An 18,488-nucleotide genomic window follows, 5' to 3' on the forward strand; every position below is an offset into this window, starting at 1 on the left:
CTTGTGTTAACCTGGCAGGTCTTTTTACCTTCCTGCTGGAAGCAAAGTCTTTTCTTTCCTTGCTTCAGTCGCCTCAGAAGCCGTGACCCTTCCCTTTGGCTTTGTTCTGTCAGCCTTCATCTCTGTAGGTTTTTCTGCTCATCTCTTGAAATAACACTGGGCTGGAATGGAAAACATTTAGGTTCTAAGAATCCCAGTTTTTGCTGCTGGCAATGGGGGCCCTGAATCTTAAATGAGGGAATTTATCAAGGTATGTTCTAAGGTCCCTTCTTGCTTCTTTATGATTCCATATTATAACATTCTTTTTTTTTAATTTAATATTTGTTTTCATTCAAGTTTCTTTTGGTGTTTCTTCATTTCAGTACTTTTTATTGAGCACCTGTTAGTTGTCAGGTCCCATACTAGGTGCCGGATTGACAGCCCCTCCCTGGAGCGGGTCAGAGCTGCTGGAAGATGAACACAAGCAGTCACAGATCCTGGTGCAGCAGCTTTCTTGGGATGAGGGGTCAGGACAGGAGAGCTGCAGCTCCAGAAGGGGCTGCTGCCGGAGACTGGCCTTCCCCTAGAGGCCGGGGAAAGGCTCTTTTGGACAGCACTGCCCAGGCTTGGGTAGGGCGTAGGGATTAAGAAGCAATAGTTTCTCAGGCAATGGGACAAAATCATTGAGATGAAGCCTTCGGTGCATTTGAAGAACTAAGGGAACGCCTCATTAGCTGAATCCCAAATAGGGAGAAGGGAGGGACTTCTTTGAAAATTAAAATTAAAATTTTGGTTTCCTCTCTGGTAGTACAACACAGTGCAGTGTCTAGAGTCTGACTGAGTTCAAATTCTGACTCTGTCACTCTCTAGCTGTATGACCTTTGGCAACTTTCTTAGCCTCGCTGAGCTTCAGTTCCCTTAACAAAACTAATATGGTATTGTCAGGGTTCAGTGAACTACTGCTCTACAGAAACCTCTTAGCACAGTTCCTGGCTTACAGGAAGTAACCAATAAAGTTTAGTTATTATCTGATATTTTATGGCTTATGGCTTTTACTTCCATGTATATAATTTGTGTAGTTTTATATAGTTAGTTTAGTAGAATCATTAATATTCTCTAATAACAACTATTCTTTTGTGGAACTAATTGCTAGGTTCTCTAGTTCTCTGATAAATAGAGTTTTCTGAAGAAAGCCTAGATATTGTTTGTTACTTTTAAAACAGGAGTTCTTAACCCATTAAGTACACAATTGGGCCTTAGAGAATCTTTTGAAACTTGATCCTTATGAAAAGTTGTGTTTGAAAAGAGTGTGTGTGTCTGTGAACATCATCCGGGCCCAAAGCTTTCTGCTTTAAACTCAGTGTCTTGAATCCCACTCCAGGCCGAGTCCGCAGTGCTTTGTAAACGCCTGTGGGACATAGGCTGGCATGTTCCTCCTGGTCCCTGAAATGCACTGAAAAAAGCTCATTCAAAGCACCTGTGGTTGGGGGGCTGGTCCTCCCCATCAGGGATCCTGCAGAGAAATGACATAGTTGGTGGTGTCACACACATTATTTCTCCAAACCTGTAATTCTTTAATAGAGTGCTCAGGGTCACTGTTACACAGTGTGAATTTTTAATAGGCTCTAACTACTAGCCTAAAAGAATTAGTTCAGAAAAAAATGTGATTAATGTTTCAAAGAGGGACTTCCCTGGTGGTCCAGTGGTTAGCACTTTGCCTGCCAATGCAGGTTGTGTGAGTTTGATCCCCGGTCAAGGGAGCTAAGATCCCCTGTACCTCCCCGTCAAAAAAGCCAAAGCGTAAAACAGAAATAGTACTATAACAAATTAAAGACTTTGGAAATGGTCCACATATAAAAATCTTTAAGAAAAAAAATGTTTCAAAGAACAGTAAGCACCTAGGCACAAACTTGTCATTTCTTGTTCTCAAGTCTGATCAGTTATTGCCTAAGGGTTTCTCTGTCTTCTGGGTAGGAATCCCCTGCTTTTCTGCTCCAATGGTGCTTCTTGCTCAGCTGCTGCTGTGCTGGGGAAGGGAAGGAAGCCTTTCCACCCCTGAAGCGTGGGTTCGTAGAGGTTGGTGGCCAGGCTCAAGGCTGGACCCTGAGGGGCCAGATCTCACCGTCTTGACACACATGAACTCACTTGTTCCAGCGTCCGGACAGGGCCCGGTCGGGTGTAACACCCACCCTGCATATTAGAACATGGGAATGTAGACAGGCTGTCACTCTGGTCACACTGCCGATGCATAGAAGTTGGCGGATTCATTCCATTCCAGGAACGTTTGGTTCAAGAGCCCCTGAGCTCAGCCACCCCGCTACATTGGAGGGAGGGGGTGCCTGCCTCGCTGTGGGGACAAGGGGGAGTAGGGTTGAAGAGGAAGAGTCAGCGTGACAGTGGGCTTCTCCTGGAGGAGGGTATGGCAACCCACTTTAGTATTCTTGCCTGGAGAATCCCCATGGACAGAGGAACCTGTCAGGCTACAGTCTATGGGGTCGCTGAGAGTCAGACACAACTGAGCGACTGAGCATGCATGCATAGGCTCCTTTTTGACCAGGGTGAGCTGGAGGCACCGTTGACATCCATGTAGGGGGGTCTGGTTGGGGGCTGCCAGGCCAGGGCTTACTTGATGGGGATCGACGCCACAGGGTGGGAGAAGCTGCGTGGTGGGACTTTCAGACTGAGAGAAGATATGGTGCTGTGGACTTGCCGTCAGATTCTTGCTCAGGTGTCAGACTTCTTTCTCTTTTGACTGTTTTAAACCATCATGTTTGTGTAGAGCTCCGTGGCTAGTTTTCACAGGGGCGAATACTTTGTGAATGAACATCCTCTGCATCCCAGATGGCGGGGAGGGTCCCCTCCACGGTGGTGACAGGTGACTTGACATCAGACCCGCAGCCCAGAGGGGTGGCGTCCGGCCCTGTGCCATGGCTCTGGTCTTATCACCTTCTTCTGGTTAGACACCTGCCCGTGTCATCCCCAACGAATTGTCAGCAGCTTCAGCTGGAAAGACCTGCGAGAGCAGAAGGCTTGCGAGTGGCCACATCTTACCCAGGTGTGACCCGTCCAGTCATGCGAACTTACAGTGCGGTCCCCTTCTTCCCCTCCAGATGGATTTGAGGAGTATGGCCCTCAAAAACTGCAATGGCATGGGGGTGACAGCTTTCTTGGACATTCCAGGCCAGGACAACCTGCTTCCCCTCGCTCATCTGCAAAAGTATGCTTTTTCAGCAGTCACATCTTCAACTGGTAAGCTGCACCCGGCCTCCGCACGGTTAGGTGGCCACTGCTGGCCACGTGCCATGCTCATGGGAGCATGTGGAGGAAGAAGGCTACAGGCTCTTCCCTGGATGCTGGGATTCTTGTTATTAGGCTTTCCGATTATTCTTGTCACTGTCTTACTGACCACCCGGTAAGCCAGGAAAGGAGATAGTGATGGAATGTAATGGGGTTTAAACAACCAGGAAGGGGGACGCATCGGTGGGCCTGCCGCTCACCTGCCTCGTGTCCTGATGGCACCAGGCTTCTGGGACCCTCATGCTGCTTGTCCTGCACGCTCCATTGTCACTCTTCACGGTGCTGGCAGGACTGTCCCCCAGGCTCAGCCCATGCCTCTTCCCTTCAGCAGCTGACCCTGACTGTTGTATCAGAAAGCTGAGACATGGCTTGTCAGTTCACCGTCCGCCGAAACCTACGTCTGCCAGCACTGCCCCCGCCTCAGAGAGGAGGGTGTGCTCAGGTTCCTGGCATCAGCTCTGTCCCCCGGCTCCTGTCTCCTCCTTCTCACCCTTCTACCAGCCCTTTCCTTCCACTTCTCTCACTCAGAACCATCCTCTGGGTCCACCTGGGCCTCCCGCATCTTCCCTGAAGGACAGGTTCTGTCAAGACTGGCTCCTACTCTGTTCACTGAGTGTCTTTTCTTATTTCTGCTACTCTTTAAAAAATTATATTCTCTGCTTTACATCTATTAAATGATAGAAGGCTCGCAGCAATTGCCACAATTATTATCCCAGTTTTACAGATGGGAAAATGAGGGTACTCTGAGCCATGTCCTTGATGAGCCGCTCTTCACTGAAACGTGGTCCATGATTCAACAGCTTTTTCTTTTAGCGTTGCTGCTCTTCACATCCTGTGTAAGGCACTAGCGTATTTTCTCACCCTGAAATTTTATCGTTTCCCTTTCACCACCGGATCCACCGTCCACCTTTAGTTGCTCTTCTTGTTCCTGTCTGAGGCGAGGAGGGAGCCAAGTTTCGTTTCCCTGTACAGTCTCCGGTTAATCCAGTGCCCTTTACTGAAAGTGCTTTGCTCACTGAGCCCTGCTGCTTGCCCCCTTCGCCTTCCGTCAGGTGTCCCTTTCTGGACTCCCTTGTCAGTTGCGTCGGGCCGTTTATCTGCGGTTGCACCAGGAGCACTCTGCCTTCATCACTGCAGCTGTGCCGTCCCAGGCTTGGTATCAGGTAGAGGAAGTGCTTCATGGAAGGACAAGGTTATCCTGACTGCTCTTGGCCCTTGGCATTTCCAAATGTATCTTAGTACCAGTTTGTCAATTTTAGAAAACAAAACAAAAAATGCGCTGCAAATTTCATCTCATTGCATTGCATCTGTAAATCAGTATGTAGAGAATTAGCATCTTTCCCATACTTAGTTTTCTATTCCTTCCATTTTTTAAGCTCTTCTTCAATCTCTTGCTCTGTGTGTATATACATGTATATATACATATGTATAACACATCCACATAAACAACTATAAAACTATAATACATAGTTTTCTGTTGTAGAGATCTTTCATATCTTGTTCAATTCAGTTCTAGGTGTTTGGTCTTTTATGCTAATATAAATTGTATCCTTTCTTGGAAGTTATAATTGTTGCTGACCTATGAACATGGAGTTGATTTTTATATTCTGATTTTGTCTCCGTTGATTATGTTAAGTTCACTTATTAACTTTAAGAACTTCCCTGTGGATTCTCTGGGTTTTTTACACATTACAGTGATGTTTGTGAAAAAATGATGGTTTTATTTCTTCCTTTCCTATCTTGTTTTATTTCTTTATTAGCTGCCTTTCATCAGCTTAAGAAAATTTGTATTTCTGATTTGTGTCTCTTTATATTCCTATTTTGCCAGGAGATTATTTTTAAAGTTTCAAAGATAGCCTCACACTTTTAGGAAAGTTTCATGAACAGTAGAAAGAATTCTTGTGTAACTTTTACCCAGACTTGTCAGCTGTTAACACTTGGCCACCTTTGATGCATATCTCTAGCCTTCCTTTCTGTTTCTCAGCTATATAAGAGTAAGTTGTACACTTTGTGTTGCTTCTCCTTTAGATCCTTCAGTGTGAATTTTTCCAACACGGACATTCATCACTCCCTTACATAATCCCAGGACAGTTATCAAAATCAGAAAATTTAAGTTTGATATAGTGCTGTCATCTAGTGAATGGACAAAGGAGTTTTTCGTGTATTCTAGATTTCAACCCTCTCTTAGTTGTGTATGGCAGACATCCTCTCTCATTCTGTGACTTGTGTTTTAGCTTTCCTTATGGTGTTCTGTTGGTGACCAGAGGTTATTCCTTTTAATGTAGTTAAATTTATTGTTTTCTTTTATCCTTAATGCACTTTGAAGTGTCCTTAAAATGTCTTCCTCTACCAGAAGATCATAAGCATGTTCTTTCATATTGCTTTAAAGTCTCTAGTTTTTTTTTTTTTTTCTTTCACATTTAGGTCTGAAAATGTGAAAGTCTCATTTTCCTAATTGTCACAATTTATTGTTGTTCAGTCGCTGAGTTGTGTCTGACTCTTTTGTGACCCCTTGGACTATAGCTCTCCAGGCTTCCCTGTCTTTCACTGTCTCCCAGAGTTTGCTCAAACTCATGTCCTTTGAGTTGGTGATGCCATACAACCATCTCAGCTTCTGTTGTCCCCTTCTCTTAAATCTTCCCCAGCATCAGGGTCTTTTCCAATGAGTTGGCTCTTTGCATCAGGTGGCCAAAGTATTGGAGCTTCAGCTTCAGCATCAGTCCCTCCAGTGAATACTCAGGGTTGATTTCCTTTAGGATTGACTGGTTTGATCTCCTTGCTGTCCAAGGGACTCTCAAGAGTCTTCTCCAGCATCACAATTTGAAAGCATCAATTGTTCTGTGACTTCTTTTTGGTCCACCTCTCATATCTGTACGTGACTACTGGAAAAACCATAGCTTTGACTATACACTTTTGTCAGCAAAGTGGTATCTCTGCTTTTTAATACATTGTTGAGGTTTGTTATAGCGTTCCTTCCCATGAGTAGCGTCTTTTATTTTTATGGCTGCAGTCACCGTCTGTGGTGATTCTGGAGCCCAAGAAAATAAAGTCTGTCACTGTTTATACTTTTCCCCCTTCTGTTTGCCATGAAGTGATGGCACCAGATGCCATGATCTTAGTTTTTGAAAGTTGAGTTTTAAGCCAGCTTTTTCACTCTCCTCTTTCACTCTCCTCAAGAAGCTCTTTGGTTCATCTTAACTTGTCACAATAACACTTTATATGACCTCTCCCCGGTGCCGCCTGTTATGATCTGATGTCTGTTCATGACTGTCTGGACTGTCTCCTTTCCCAGTGGTCCATTTGTCTCCCCTGCAACCAGAACCACACCGTCTTGATTACTATAGATATGTAGTAAGTCTTTATATTTGATAGAGAAAGAATTCTCACCTTGTCTTCCTTCTTTGACATAACTTGTTAGTCTTGGTCCTTTGCATTTCCATATAAATTCCAAAATCAGCTCATCAGTTTTTAATAGAGCAAAACAAAAATAACACCTATTAGAGTTTTGATTGGGCTCACATTGAATCTTTATGTCGATTTGGGGAGAATTGCCTTCAATACAGTACAATATTTAGACTTCCAATCCATAGACATGGTATATCTTTGCATTTACTTAGGTTTCCTTTAATGTCCCAGTAAAATTTTGATCATTTTTCTGTAGAACTTTTATGTTCTTTTGCTAGTGTGGTGGTGGTTTAGTTACTAAGCAGTGTCTGACTCTTGGCATTCCCTGTATGGTAGCCTACCAGGCTCCTCTGTCCATGGAATTTTTCAGTGCATTTTAAAGCAAATCTTAGATATTATATAATTTTATCCAACTAAAGACATAAATTTAACTGTAATATCATTATCACAGTCCACAAAATTAACAGTAATGCATCCCAATTTCCCCTGACTGTCTCAAAACGCCTTTTAATGGTTGGTTGATTTGAATCCTGATCCAAATAAAGTCCACACATTTCATTACATAGATGTTGTCTCTCAAGTCTAATTTTTTGTTTATAGTTTTTTTTTCCTTTTGATATTAAATCTCTTTTACTCTCTCATTGATTCTCCCTCTCATCTTCCCCCTACATCACTTACTTGTTGAAGGGATCATTAGTCTTGCAGAATTTTTCACATTCTGGATTTGTGATCATTATTCTCATGGTGTAATTTAGCGTGTTCCTTTGTTCTCTGTATTTTCTGTAAACTGAAAATTAAACCTGGAGACTTGATTAGATTCTGCTTCAGTTTTTTTTTTTTTTAAACAATACTTTATATTTTTTTGTGTACTTCTTATCACAAAACATCGTGAGATGGGGTCTGATTGTCCCACTCTTAGAGCTGTTAATATTGAGCAGTGGGCACAGGTGTTTGATTCTTTCATTACAAAATTCCCCACCAACCTTTCTTCTAATGATTTTAATGGTCACAAATAATCATTGCTTAGATCTGTTATTTCATTGTCTGTTGGAAAATGGTAATTTTCTTTCTATTGTCTACGAAATCTATAGAATAGCCCCATTTTCCATCCTGTTGTTGGCTCTTGTTGCCTTTTCTCTTTGCTTTTCCCAGATAATTCTTCCCAGAGGATTATCCATTTTATTAGTTGTTTTGAAGAATCAACTTTTGCCTTTGAATTTCTCTGTTGTATGTTCATTTTCTAGTTTTCTAATTTTTGCTCTAATCTGTATTATTTTCTTCCTTGGAGGTTTTTATTTTTTTCTGGATGGGGATTTAATTGCTATTCTTTTTCTTACTTTGTCTGAGGGACGCTTACCATTTTGCTTTTATGGTCTGTCTTTTATAGCATTTGCATTTTACATTAAGTACTGTATTAAGTATTATGAATACTTCAGTATTGTATTAATTGTGTCTTCAAGTTCTTATAAGTAATATTTTCATTCCCTTTCAGTATAAAGTATTCTTAACTTCCATAATGGTTTCTCCTTTGACCAATAAGTTATTTAGAAGTATGTTGATTAATTTTGAAATATTTGAGAATTTTTCAGGCGTCTTTCTGTTACTTGATTCTGAGTGTAAGTCTTTTGTGGTCAGAGAACAAACTTTGTGTGATTTCTCTTCTTTAAAACTGTTGAGACTTGTTTTATGGCTCCGTGTCTACTCTTACTTGTTGAATGCTTCACATGTGGTTGCAAAGAATGTGCAGGATTTTGGGGTAGAGTTATCCTATCAACGTCAACTGGGAAAGTTTGTTGAAAACATTATTCAGGTCTTATATATCCTTATCTATTTTTTTCTTGTCCTGTCAGTTACTGAGAGGGATGTTGGGATCTGTGACTTCCTGATGTTTCCTAAATGAGCATATGTGTATGTGAGTGTTTTTGTGTACACGTGTTGTACATCTGGAGAATCCCATGGACAGAGGAGCCTGGTAGGCTACAGTCCATGGGATCACAAAGAGTTGGACAAGGCTGAGTGACTAACACATACATACACACACACACACACATTGCACATTGATGTATAAACATTTTTTTGTTAAGAAATGGGCTCATACTATATGTAAAATTATTTTTCTTGTTTTTTCTTTTTATATATCATGGGCAGCTTTCTAACTCAGTGCATTTCTATAGGTACCTTTAATAATGATTGTATAGTATGCCAGTGTATAGCTACATCCTAATTTATTTTAGCTTCCCTCTTCTGATAGGCACTTTGATTGTAATTCTTTGCCTATATAATACTGATTGATGGCTGACTTGCTAGAGGGCTCAGCATGAACCAAGTAGCCAGACTGAACTTCATGGACACAATCTCAAGATTTCATTTAAGCTTCCTCACACTTTTCTGAGGCACACAATTGTCCTGTGTTCATTCAGGTCATCAGCACAACAAGCAGTGAGAAGTCTTGAGGCTTATGTTCATCCACTGTGACCTCGCTAGGTCGTTCCAGCATCAAGCAGCCAGGTTCTCCAAAGTGCTGGTGCCAGAGCACCAGCCTGTTTGTGTCTTTACTCCCTCACACTCTGTATTTGCCGCAAGGTCTGTGTCTCTGCTCCAGGGCCCTCTCTTACTGCTTTCCTGGCTCCCCTTAAGAGGGCAGGGCCCCTGGGACCACTTGAGGCTGGATGCACTGCTGGGTATCCATTCGGTGGCCCTACAAGCAGATTGGCGATCTTAGCTGCTTAATTTCCCAGGGGAGGCTGCCATCACTGTGGTCCAGTGGAATGTAATCAGGGGCTTGACTGACTGTTTCGGCTTCCCCAAAAGTCCCAGCTGCCAGACCTTGGCCTTGCATCCCGGGGGGCGGGGAATTGTGAGGGTGCTGTACACCTCTCCCTGGACAGGCCTAGTCGGGTGAAATTTCCTCCTGGATTGCCTCTTTGCATTCCACATTGCCATCATCTTTTTCTGAATATCCTGGTGGGTTTCTGTCTTCCGCTGTTCTCCAGTGCATGGCCGGAAATGAAGCAGAGACAAGTATTATTTCTAGGCTGTCAGAGACCCAGAGGAGCAGGCAGAGACTCCTTTCCATTTGTTGAAAGACACCTCCCAGGGAGTCCAGGCCCTCCTCTCAGGCATCCCTCGGCCTCCAGGCCACCATTAGTGACTGCTGCTTGCATTGACTTCTGTCATCAGTGTCTTTGTTTAAAATGCCTTTATCAAGGCATGCTTTTCATGCAATAGAACCCACTCACTTAAAGCGTCCCCTGCAGTGAGTTTGGGGTAAATGTGTGCACTCATGTCATGTGTACCTGTGGTCAAGGGTGAATATTTCCATCCTCCCCGTATCCTTGTGTGTTCCTGCTATCCATCTCTGCTGTCTCACGACCGCTGATCCAAGCAACCACTGATCTGATTTTTGATGCTAAGGTTTTGCCTTTTTAAGAATTTCCTGTAAATGGAATCACGTGGTATGTAGTCTTCTCTGTCTGGCTTCTTTCACTTAGCAGAATGCATTTGAGATTCTTTCTTGTTGTCCCCAGTAGTTCTCTCCTTTTTTTGGCTGAGTTGTGTTCCATTGAATGGATATTCTGTGTTTTGACAGACATGGAGATTTTTTCATTCTGTGACTATTGTGAATGCTGATAACGTGAACATTGGCGTACAAGTCTTTGTGTGGACATATGTTTTCATTTCATTTGGGTAAATACCTAAGAGGGAATCTCTGTGTTGAATGATAAGTGTGTATTTAACTTTTTGAGAAACTGCCAGATTGTTTTCTGAATAACCTGCGCTATTTTGCATTCCCACAAAGTCTGAGTTTCTATGGTCCCTATCTTTGCCCAGCACTAGGTATTATAATTATAATTTTAGTTCCTCTCGAGGGAGTAATGTTACCTCATTGTGGCTTTTTTGGTCTTTGTGTTTTGTCTTTAAACCTTCGTGCGAAGTAAGTTTAGATTCATGGGATTGTTGTCAACGTCGTAGCCAGCATCCTTTAACACAGTGGTTCTCAAACCAGGGTGGAATTTTGCCCCCGATAGGCATTTGACAATGTCTAGATGCTGATGCTGGGAAAGACTGAGGGCAGGAGGAGAAGGGGAAAACAGAGGATGAGATAGTTGGATGGCATCACCAAGTCAATGAACATGAGTTTGAGCAAACTCCGGGAGAGTGAAGGACAGGGAGGCCTCATGTGCTGCCATTCATGGGGTTGCAGAGTCAGACATGACTGAGAGTGAACAACAGCAACAGTAGCCACTTCTGATGGTCACATCCTGGGGAGGGGCAGCCAGGGGGCAGTACTGACACTCAGGGGGAGGCCATTTGGGATTGAGGTGGCCATCAGATGTCCCTTTGGACCTTTTCCTTCTGCATTTGCTGGTCACTTAATTCCCTCCCGCTGTCATGGGACCTCTTTTCCAAGTCTATCTAGGCCTGAAGAATCTGTCAGAGAAAGAGAAAAAGGTTTTCTTTTGTGCACATGGACAGTTTTGACCTCCAGAGACTGCCAGCCTGGAGGATATGGGTCCCCTTGCTAGAGGATGTAGACCCATGTTGAATGACCGCCTTCAGACATCCCTTGATGGGGTTTTCTCCCTCTGGATGTAGGTGCACCCTGATTGCATTACCTGCTCGGAGCACATGCCGGAGTGAGCACACGTAACTGTGTGGACCCTTTCTCATCTCCACTGTCAAGTTATGGCCCGAGGGCTCCTTGATATCTTCTTGGACTTCAGTAACAATGAAGAAGACTTCCTAACAGTAATGGGCATCATGGTCAGATTGTCAGAAGACGCAGGTTTGTACAGGGACTGGAGGCTTCTACTTTTACTGTGTGCTTTTCCAAGAAATTGTGTATCAGCTTTGATAGCTAATTTAAAGTAAAACCTGTTTATTCATTGGGAAACTATACACAGTGTCTAACCATGAGTAGATTTTTGTCATGAAGAATGGCCTCTTAGTTGGCATCAGATTATCCTTACTTTTAGAAAATTAGAATGACTAAGGACATGGAAAAACAGACTGGTTCCAAATCAGGAAAGGAGAATGTCAAGGCTGTATATTGTCACCCTGCTTATTTAACTTATGCGGAGAGTACATCATGCAAAATGCCAGGCTGGATGAAGCACAAGCTGGAATCAAGATTGCCAGGAGAAATATCAGTAACCTCAGACATGTAGACCCTTAGACATGACAACACCGTTATGGCAGAAAGCGAAGAAGAACTTAAGAGCCTCTTGATGAAAGTGAAAGAAGAGAGTGAAAAAGTTGGCTTAAAACTCAACATTCAGAAAACTAAGATCATGGCATCCAGTCCCATCACTTCATGGTAAATAGATAGGGAAACAGTGGAAACAGTGAGAGACTTTATTTTTGGGGGGCTCCAAAATCACTGCAAATGGTGACTGCAGCCATGAAATTAAAAGATGCTTGCTCCTTGGAAGAAAAGCTTTGACCAACCTAGACAGCATATTAAAAAGCAGAGACATTACTTTGCCAACAAAGGTCTGTCTAGTCAAAGATATGGTATTTCCAGTAGTCATGTATGGATGTGAGAGTTGGACTATAAAGAAAGCTGAGCACTGAAGAATTGATGCTTTTGAGCTGTGGTATTGGAGAAGACTCTTAAGAGTCCCTTAGACTGCAAGGAGATCCAACCAGTCCATCCTAAAGGAAATCAGTCCTGAACATTCATTGGAAAAACTGATGCTGAAGCTGAAGCTCTAGTACTTTGGCCACCTGATGGGAAGAACTGGCTCATTTGAAAAGACCCTGATGCTGGGAAAGATTGAAGGCAGGAGGAGAAGGGGACGACAGAGGATGAGATGGTTGGATGGCATCACCGACTCGATGGACCTAAGTTTGAGTAAGCTCTGGGAATTGGTGATGGACAGGGACGCCTGGTGTGCTGCAGTCCATGGGGTTGCAAAGAGTCGGACACGATTGAGCGACTGAACTGAACTGAACTGAAGGACTCTGAATGCTGTTTGTCCTGGCAGTTAGGACTTTTTGTATTTTGTGAGTTTTGCCAGAATACACGGAAGAACTGTACAAAAAAGATCTTCATGACCCAGATAATCATGATGATGTGATCACTAATTTAGAACCAGATATCTTGGAATGTGAAGTCAAGTGGGCCTTAGAAAGCATCACTACGAACAAAGCTAGTGGAGGTGATGGAATTCCAATTGAGGTGTTTCAAATCCTTAAAGATGATGCTGTGAAAGTGCTGCACTCAATATGCCAGCAAATTTGGAAAACTCACCAGTGGCCATAGGACTGGAAAAGGTCAGTTTTCATTCCAATCCCAAAGAAAGGCAATGCCAAAGAATGCTCAAACTATCGCACAATTGCACTCATCTCACATGCTAGTAAAGTAATGCTCAAAATTCTCCAAGCCAGGCTTCAGCAATACGTGAACCGTGACCTCCCTGATGTTCAAGCTGGTTTTAGAAAAGGCAGAGGAACCAGAGATAAAATTGCCAGCATTCGCTGGATCATGGAAAAAGCAAGAGAGTTCCAGAAAAACATCTATTTCTGCTTTATTGACTATGCCAAAGCCTTTGACTGTGTGGATCACAATAAACTGTGGACAGTTCTGAAAGAGATGGGAATACCAGACCACCTGACCTGCCTCTTGAGAAATCTGTATGCAGGTCAGGAAGCAACAGTTAGAACTGGACATGGAGCAACAGACTGGTTCCAAATAGGAAAAGGAGTATGTCAAGGCTGTATAATTGTCACCCTGCTTATTTAGCTTCTATGCAGAGTACATCATGAGAAACGCTGGACTGGAAGAAACACAAGCTGGAATCAAGATTGCCAGGAGAAATATCAATAACCTCAGATATGCAGATGACACCACCCTTATGGCAGAAAGTGAAGAGGAACTAAAAAGCCTCTTGATGAAAGTGAAAGAGGAGAGCAAAAAAGTTGGCCTAAAGCTCAACATTCAGAAAACGAAGATCATGGCATCCAGTCCCATCACTTAATGGGAAATAGATGGGGAAACAGTAGAAACAGTGTCAGACTTTATTTTTGGGGGGCTGCAGAATCACTGCAGATGATGATTGCAGCCATGAAATTAAAAGATGCTAACTCCTTGGAAGAAAAGTTATGATCAACCTAGATAGCATAGTAAAAAACAGACATTACTTTGCCAACAAAGGTCCATCTAGTCAAGGCTATGGTTTTTCCAGTGGTCATGTATGGATGTGAGAGTTGGACTGTGAAGAAAGCTGAGCACCGAAGAATTGATGCTTTTGAGCTGTGGTGTTGGAGAAGACTCTTTCGAGTCCCTTGGACTGCAAGGAGATCCAACCAGTCCATTCTGAAGATCAACCCTGGGATTTCTTTGGAAGGACTGATGCTAAAGCTGAAACTCCAGTACTTTGGCCACCTCATGAGAAGAGTTGACTCATTGGAAAAAACTCTGATGCTGGGAGGGATTGGGGGCAGGAGGAGAAGGGAACGACCCAGGATGAGATGGCTGGATGGCATCACTGACTCGATGGATGTGAGTCTGAGTGAACTCCGGGAGATGGTGATGAATAGGGAGGCCTGGCGTGCTGCGATTCATGGGGTCGCAAAGAGTCGGATACGACTGAGTGACTGAACTGAACTGAACTGAACTGAACTGGTTGCTAAGAAATACCAAGTCAAAAGAAGTCCTTTGGATTAGAATAATCCCAATCATTAGTTTCCCTCACGATCTTTGTAGGCTAATCTTGATTTTTCTTAGTCTTTGTACCTCTCCGTAATTGCTGTCTTGGAAGAAAAGCACACTACCTTATGGTAGATACTAAGACATTGTCCATCTACCGCCCCGCTATTGGCACCCCCCCCCGACCCGCCACCACCTCAAACACACAGAGTTGCGATTAGTAAGATGAGTTAGTGGAGTACTAGTCACTCATCTTATTGCCAGTACTGACAGCTGCTCTGTACCCCCACTTGTCCTCTGCATGGATAATGTCTGGTGAACAGCTTCAGAAAGTTTCCAAAATCTTACACTTGCTCTAGATTTTGATCCTTTTACTAGAAAATAGAAAAATAAGCGTTTCATATAGCTCTCCTATTAGTTTAAAATATTCATATATTTTAATGTGACACAATGCTTTTAAAAAGGCCCAAGTGGATGTTTTGAGTCCTTAAATGGATTCTCTTTGTAAATGAGTCACCATTTACAGTGCTGAAGCAATTATACATTTGTGTTAAATTTAATGTGGTATATTGGAGCTAGAGCCGCTCTTTTGTTTAATGCTGTGCCTCCAAAGTAATTGGGATGCGTGGATTGTGGGGGAGCACATTTATGAAAGGATTGTTTATAATGTATACATTCTGGCTAGAATTTAAATAAGCACAACCCATAGGTCTGGCATATATGCCATTAGTTGTAATGGGTTTTGGACCCTGGCCCAGCACGCAGACCTCCTGTTCCCACCTCGATTTATATACGGCTTGTTATAATAGAGTTGTCATTCTCTCTTCTTTTTATGTTTTTATATTGCCCTATAGCTTATTAGCTTTTTAAGCTTGTCTGTAGCATAAGCACTCTAAATTGGAAATGATTTTTAAACTGCATTTGTCTAATTTCCTTGATGAAGTATTTTAGTAAGAAAAGCTTAGAAACTATCAGTATATACTGTATAAGATGCTTGGCTTATTCTTATATAATTCTTTTGCTCTTTTTTTTTTTTTGATTGCTGCAGAGCCCACAGTCCGGACTGAGCTGATGGAGCAGATTCCTGCTCTTGCCATTTTTCTATAAGAAAACAGATCAGATTTTCCAGTGGTGCTTTCTGAATGCCTCAAACCCATCATGGTGTGGTACCTCACAGATCCAGACAATCATTGTTGTGAAAAATTACAACCTGAAGGTCTCTGCAGCAAATTCTCTTTTGTCTTACTTTAGCTGATATTCATAATTCAGAAAACAGCTACTTAGGATTTAGTGACTCCAGAACAAAAGGTCTGTTTTTGCCCAGTTTCTTTAATCATGTAGGAAAATAGAAGGCATGCATTCTTATTATCATGAGCTATTTCTCTTTAAAAAAAAAAACAACTTTTTATTATGGAAAATTTCAAACACATCCAGTAGTCCAAGAGGTATTAAAATGAATGTCCACGTACTCTTCACCCAGCTCCAACTGTCGTTAACATTTGACCAATCTTCCTTCATTTTTCTTACCCAGATAAAAGCAGTCCCCAGACATTTCAACTATACATGCATTAGTATCACTCCCTAAGAAATACAGACACTTTAAAAACTCCCATAATGACAGCACCATTATCACAAGTATAAAAATTTTTAGTGGTTCCTGAATAATATCATCTAATATCTAGTCCTGTTCAGATTTTGCCAGTTTTCTCATACAGCTGCTTTTTGCAGATATTCTGTTCAAATCGGAATACTCCAAAGTTTCATGTACTGTTGTATATGAAAATCTCCTTTAATCTGTAGTAGTTCTTCCTCCCCTACTATTTATTTGTTAGGATATACTAGGTTATCAGTCCTATAGGGTTTCCTGCATTTGGGATCTGGCTGATTGCATTTCCAGTGCCATTTGAGAAGTTCTTATATTCCCAGTGTTCCCTCCCAATTGGTGAAGTCTAGAGGCTCAGTCAGACTCAGATTTTTGTGTAGTGTTGTGAGAACACTTTTTAGATGTTGCTGTGTTTTCTTGCTGCATCAAATGAGGAAGCGCAAAAGCCACGTGGTCACTGGATTAGGTTCTGTCAGCCTTAGCTGTTTGTGATAAAGTTCCTCATCGGCCTCTAAGCAGCCACTAGTGAGCCTTGCCCAGATCTAGGATTTTGTTAGAGGTTGCAAAATTGTGATGCTTTAATGCCATCATTCCTTCATTTATTTTTTCTTTTTTATTGAAGTCCAGTTGATTTACAATGTTGTGTTAGTTTCAGGTGTACAGCCAAGTGATTCAGTTATACGTGCATGCATATATATATATATATATATATGCTATATATACTCTTTTTCAGATTCTTTTCCCCTATAGGTTATAACAGAATGTTGCGTGCAGTTCCCTATGCTATACAGTAGGTCCTTGTTGGTTATCTATTTTATATATAGTACTGTGTATCTGTTACTATCATTCCTTCTTAATTTTATAGCTGGAATACTTCTATAAAGAACTTCCCCTGCAGCTATTTGGTAACCCTGAAAAACTGTCTAGGGAAGACAAGCTAAATGCTGCACTCTTCCCCTTTATCTGCCAGTTTTTAGAAGAATTAGTTGGTGTTCTTATAACCTTCAAGGTTACCAATTAGGTTTTGAAGTTTTATTTTGAGCATTATTATGAACTCCTGTATCTTAACATATTAGATATGTCTTAATCCACCGTAATTGTTATTCTTTTTGATAATCAAATTGTCTTAATATGACCAGTGGTGGAACCCTTCAAGGTGGCTCCTGCATCTTCTTAATGTGACCCAGTAGACTTTGCTACTAGCTCACTTCTACCTGGAATCAGCCATTTCTCCAAGGAACCCTGGTTCCTTTATGAGGGAAACGATAATACGAAGCCAGAACGTGGATACCAGAGGTACTCACTGTTGCAAGACTGGTCATGGCTTTTAGTGACAGAGCGATTTATTTTCTTAAAAAATAACAATTCCTCATGAGTTTATATTGATATTTCCTACTCAAATTTAGGATTATAGGGCTTTTGTACCTGTGTGCTAAGTTGCTTCGGTCATGTCCGACTCTTTGTGACCCCATGGACTGTAAAGCCTTCCAGGCTTCTCTGTCCATGGGATTCTCCAGGCAAGAATACTGGAGTGGGGTGCTATACCCTCCTCTAGGGGATCTTCTAGACCCAAATATCGAACCTAGGTCTCCTCCATCTCCTGCATTGCAGTCAGAGTCTTTACCACTAAGCCACCGAGGAAGCCCTATAAGGGCTTTTACTTACTTAATTTTATATTTGTATCTTTTTATTTGATTTTTTTTTACATAGTATAAATCTGCCTTCTTAATGGTATTTATGTGTGTTTGGTATATGTGTATCTAAAATAAAAATAGCAATATTATTACTAACAGCCTGGTAGAATTACTGAGTATAGTTTACGATTTCTTTGCAGTTCTTTTTGCTTTCAGGCTCTTTCCTGCTGGAGATGGCACAGGCATATTACTATCAGTGTGCTTTAAAGTCACTTGCACTAACACTTCTTTTTGTGGTTAAGCTGCCATCTTGATACACAGTTAAGCTCATTTGTTTTCATTTATTTTTCATTTTTAGGGATTGCTTTAGCTTTTACATGTTGATTTAATTTAGATGTGTAATTATTTAAAATGTTTTTACATGATTCTAAAGTCAAAACTGTAAAAGAAAGTACATTTAGAGAAATCTGATTTCCACTCCTGCCTCCCTCACCATCCTCTCTCTCTCTCTTGCCGCCACAGATGGCCATTTTTATTAGGTTTTGGTTTATCCTTGCCGTTAAAAATTAGCCCCCCCCCCACACACACACATAGCTCACAGCAAATGCGCGTGCGTCCTTATACCCTATGCCGCCATGCTCCTTTCTCAGGCGTGAGTGGAGTACCGTGCCTGGCACTCTGCCCGTGGCCTTCCCCATTGTCCTGGGGTCCTGAGGTTAGCCCGGTCTGCTGGAGGAGGCATCCCGACGCTTTCTCTATCATCAGAGTGCTCCACTGTGCTTTACCCTAGACCTGACGCTGTGCCTGCCCTTTGACATGTTAAAATTGTTGCAGCAAGTAACTTTGTGTCATTTCTATTTCTGTCAGTTTATTTGGGGGATAGATTTCCACAAAGGCTAAATGTATTTGCAGTTTTTTA

The 18,488-nt window shown here is 42.1% G+C and overlaps 1 protein-coding gene across 11 annotated transcripts in view; it reads left to right on the forward strand.

Annotated features, from left to right (window-relative positions):
• The window catches only part of LOC102191534, a 71,915-nt gene that overhangs the window by 17,488 nt on the left and 35,939 nt on the right, over window positions 1–18,488 (forward strand). For 7 of the 11 annotated variants that reach the window (XR_001919040.1, XR_001919043.1, XR_001919042.1 and 4 more), the window contains exon 2: window positions 3,090–3,228. The exons of 3 other annotated variants lie outside the window; for them this stretch is intronic. Coding sequence is in view for 1 of the 8 variants with exons in the window: in XM_013968771.2 (XP_013824225.2) it covers window positions 3,090–3,228 (139 nt within the window). In the remaining 7 variants the exon portion in view is untranslated. Of the gene's footprint in view, window positions 1–3,089; window positions 3,229–11,277; window positions 11,468–15,380; window positions 15,549–18,488 lie in introns of all 11 variants that reach the window. One more of the 11 variants, XR_001919041.1, reaches the window with a different exon arrangement.

This window comes from Capra hircus, chromosome 13 (genome assembly GCF_001704415.2).
Source record: "Capra hircus breed San Clemente chromosome 13, ASM170441v1, whole genome shotgun sequence".
NCBI classification, from domain to species: Eukaryota; Metazoa; Chordata; class Mammalia; order Artiodactyla; family Bovidae; genus Capra; species Capra hircus.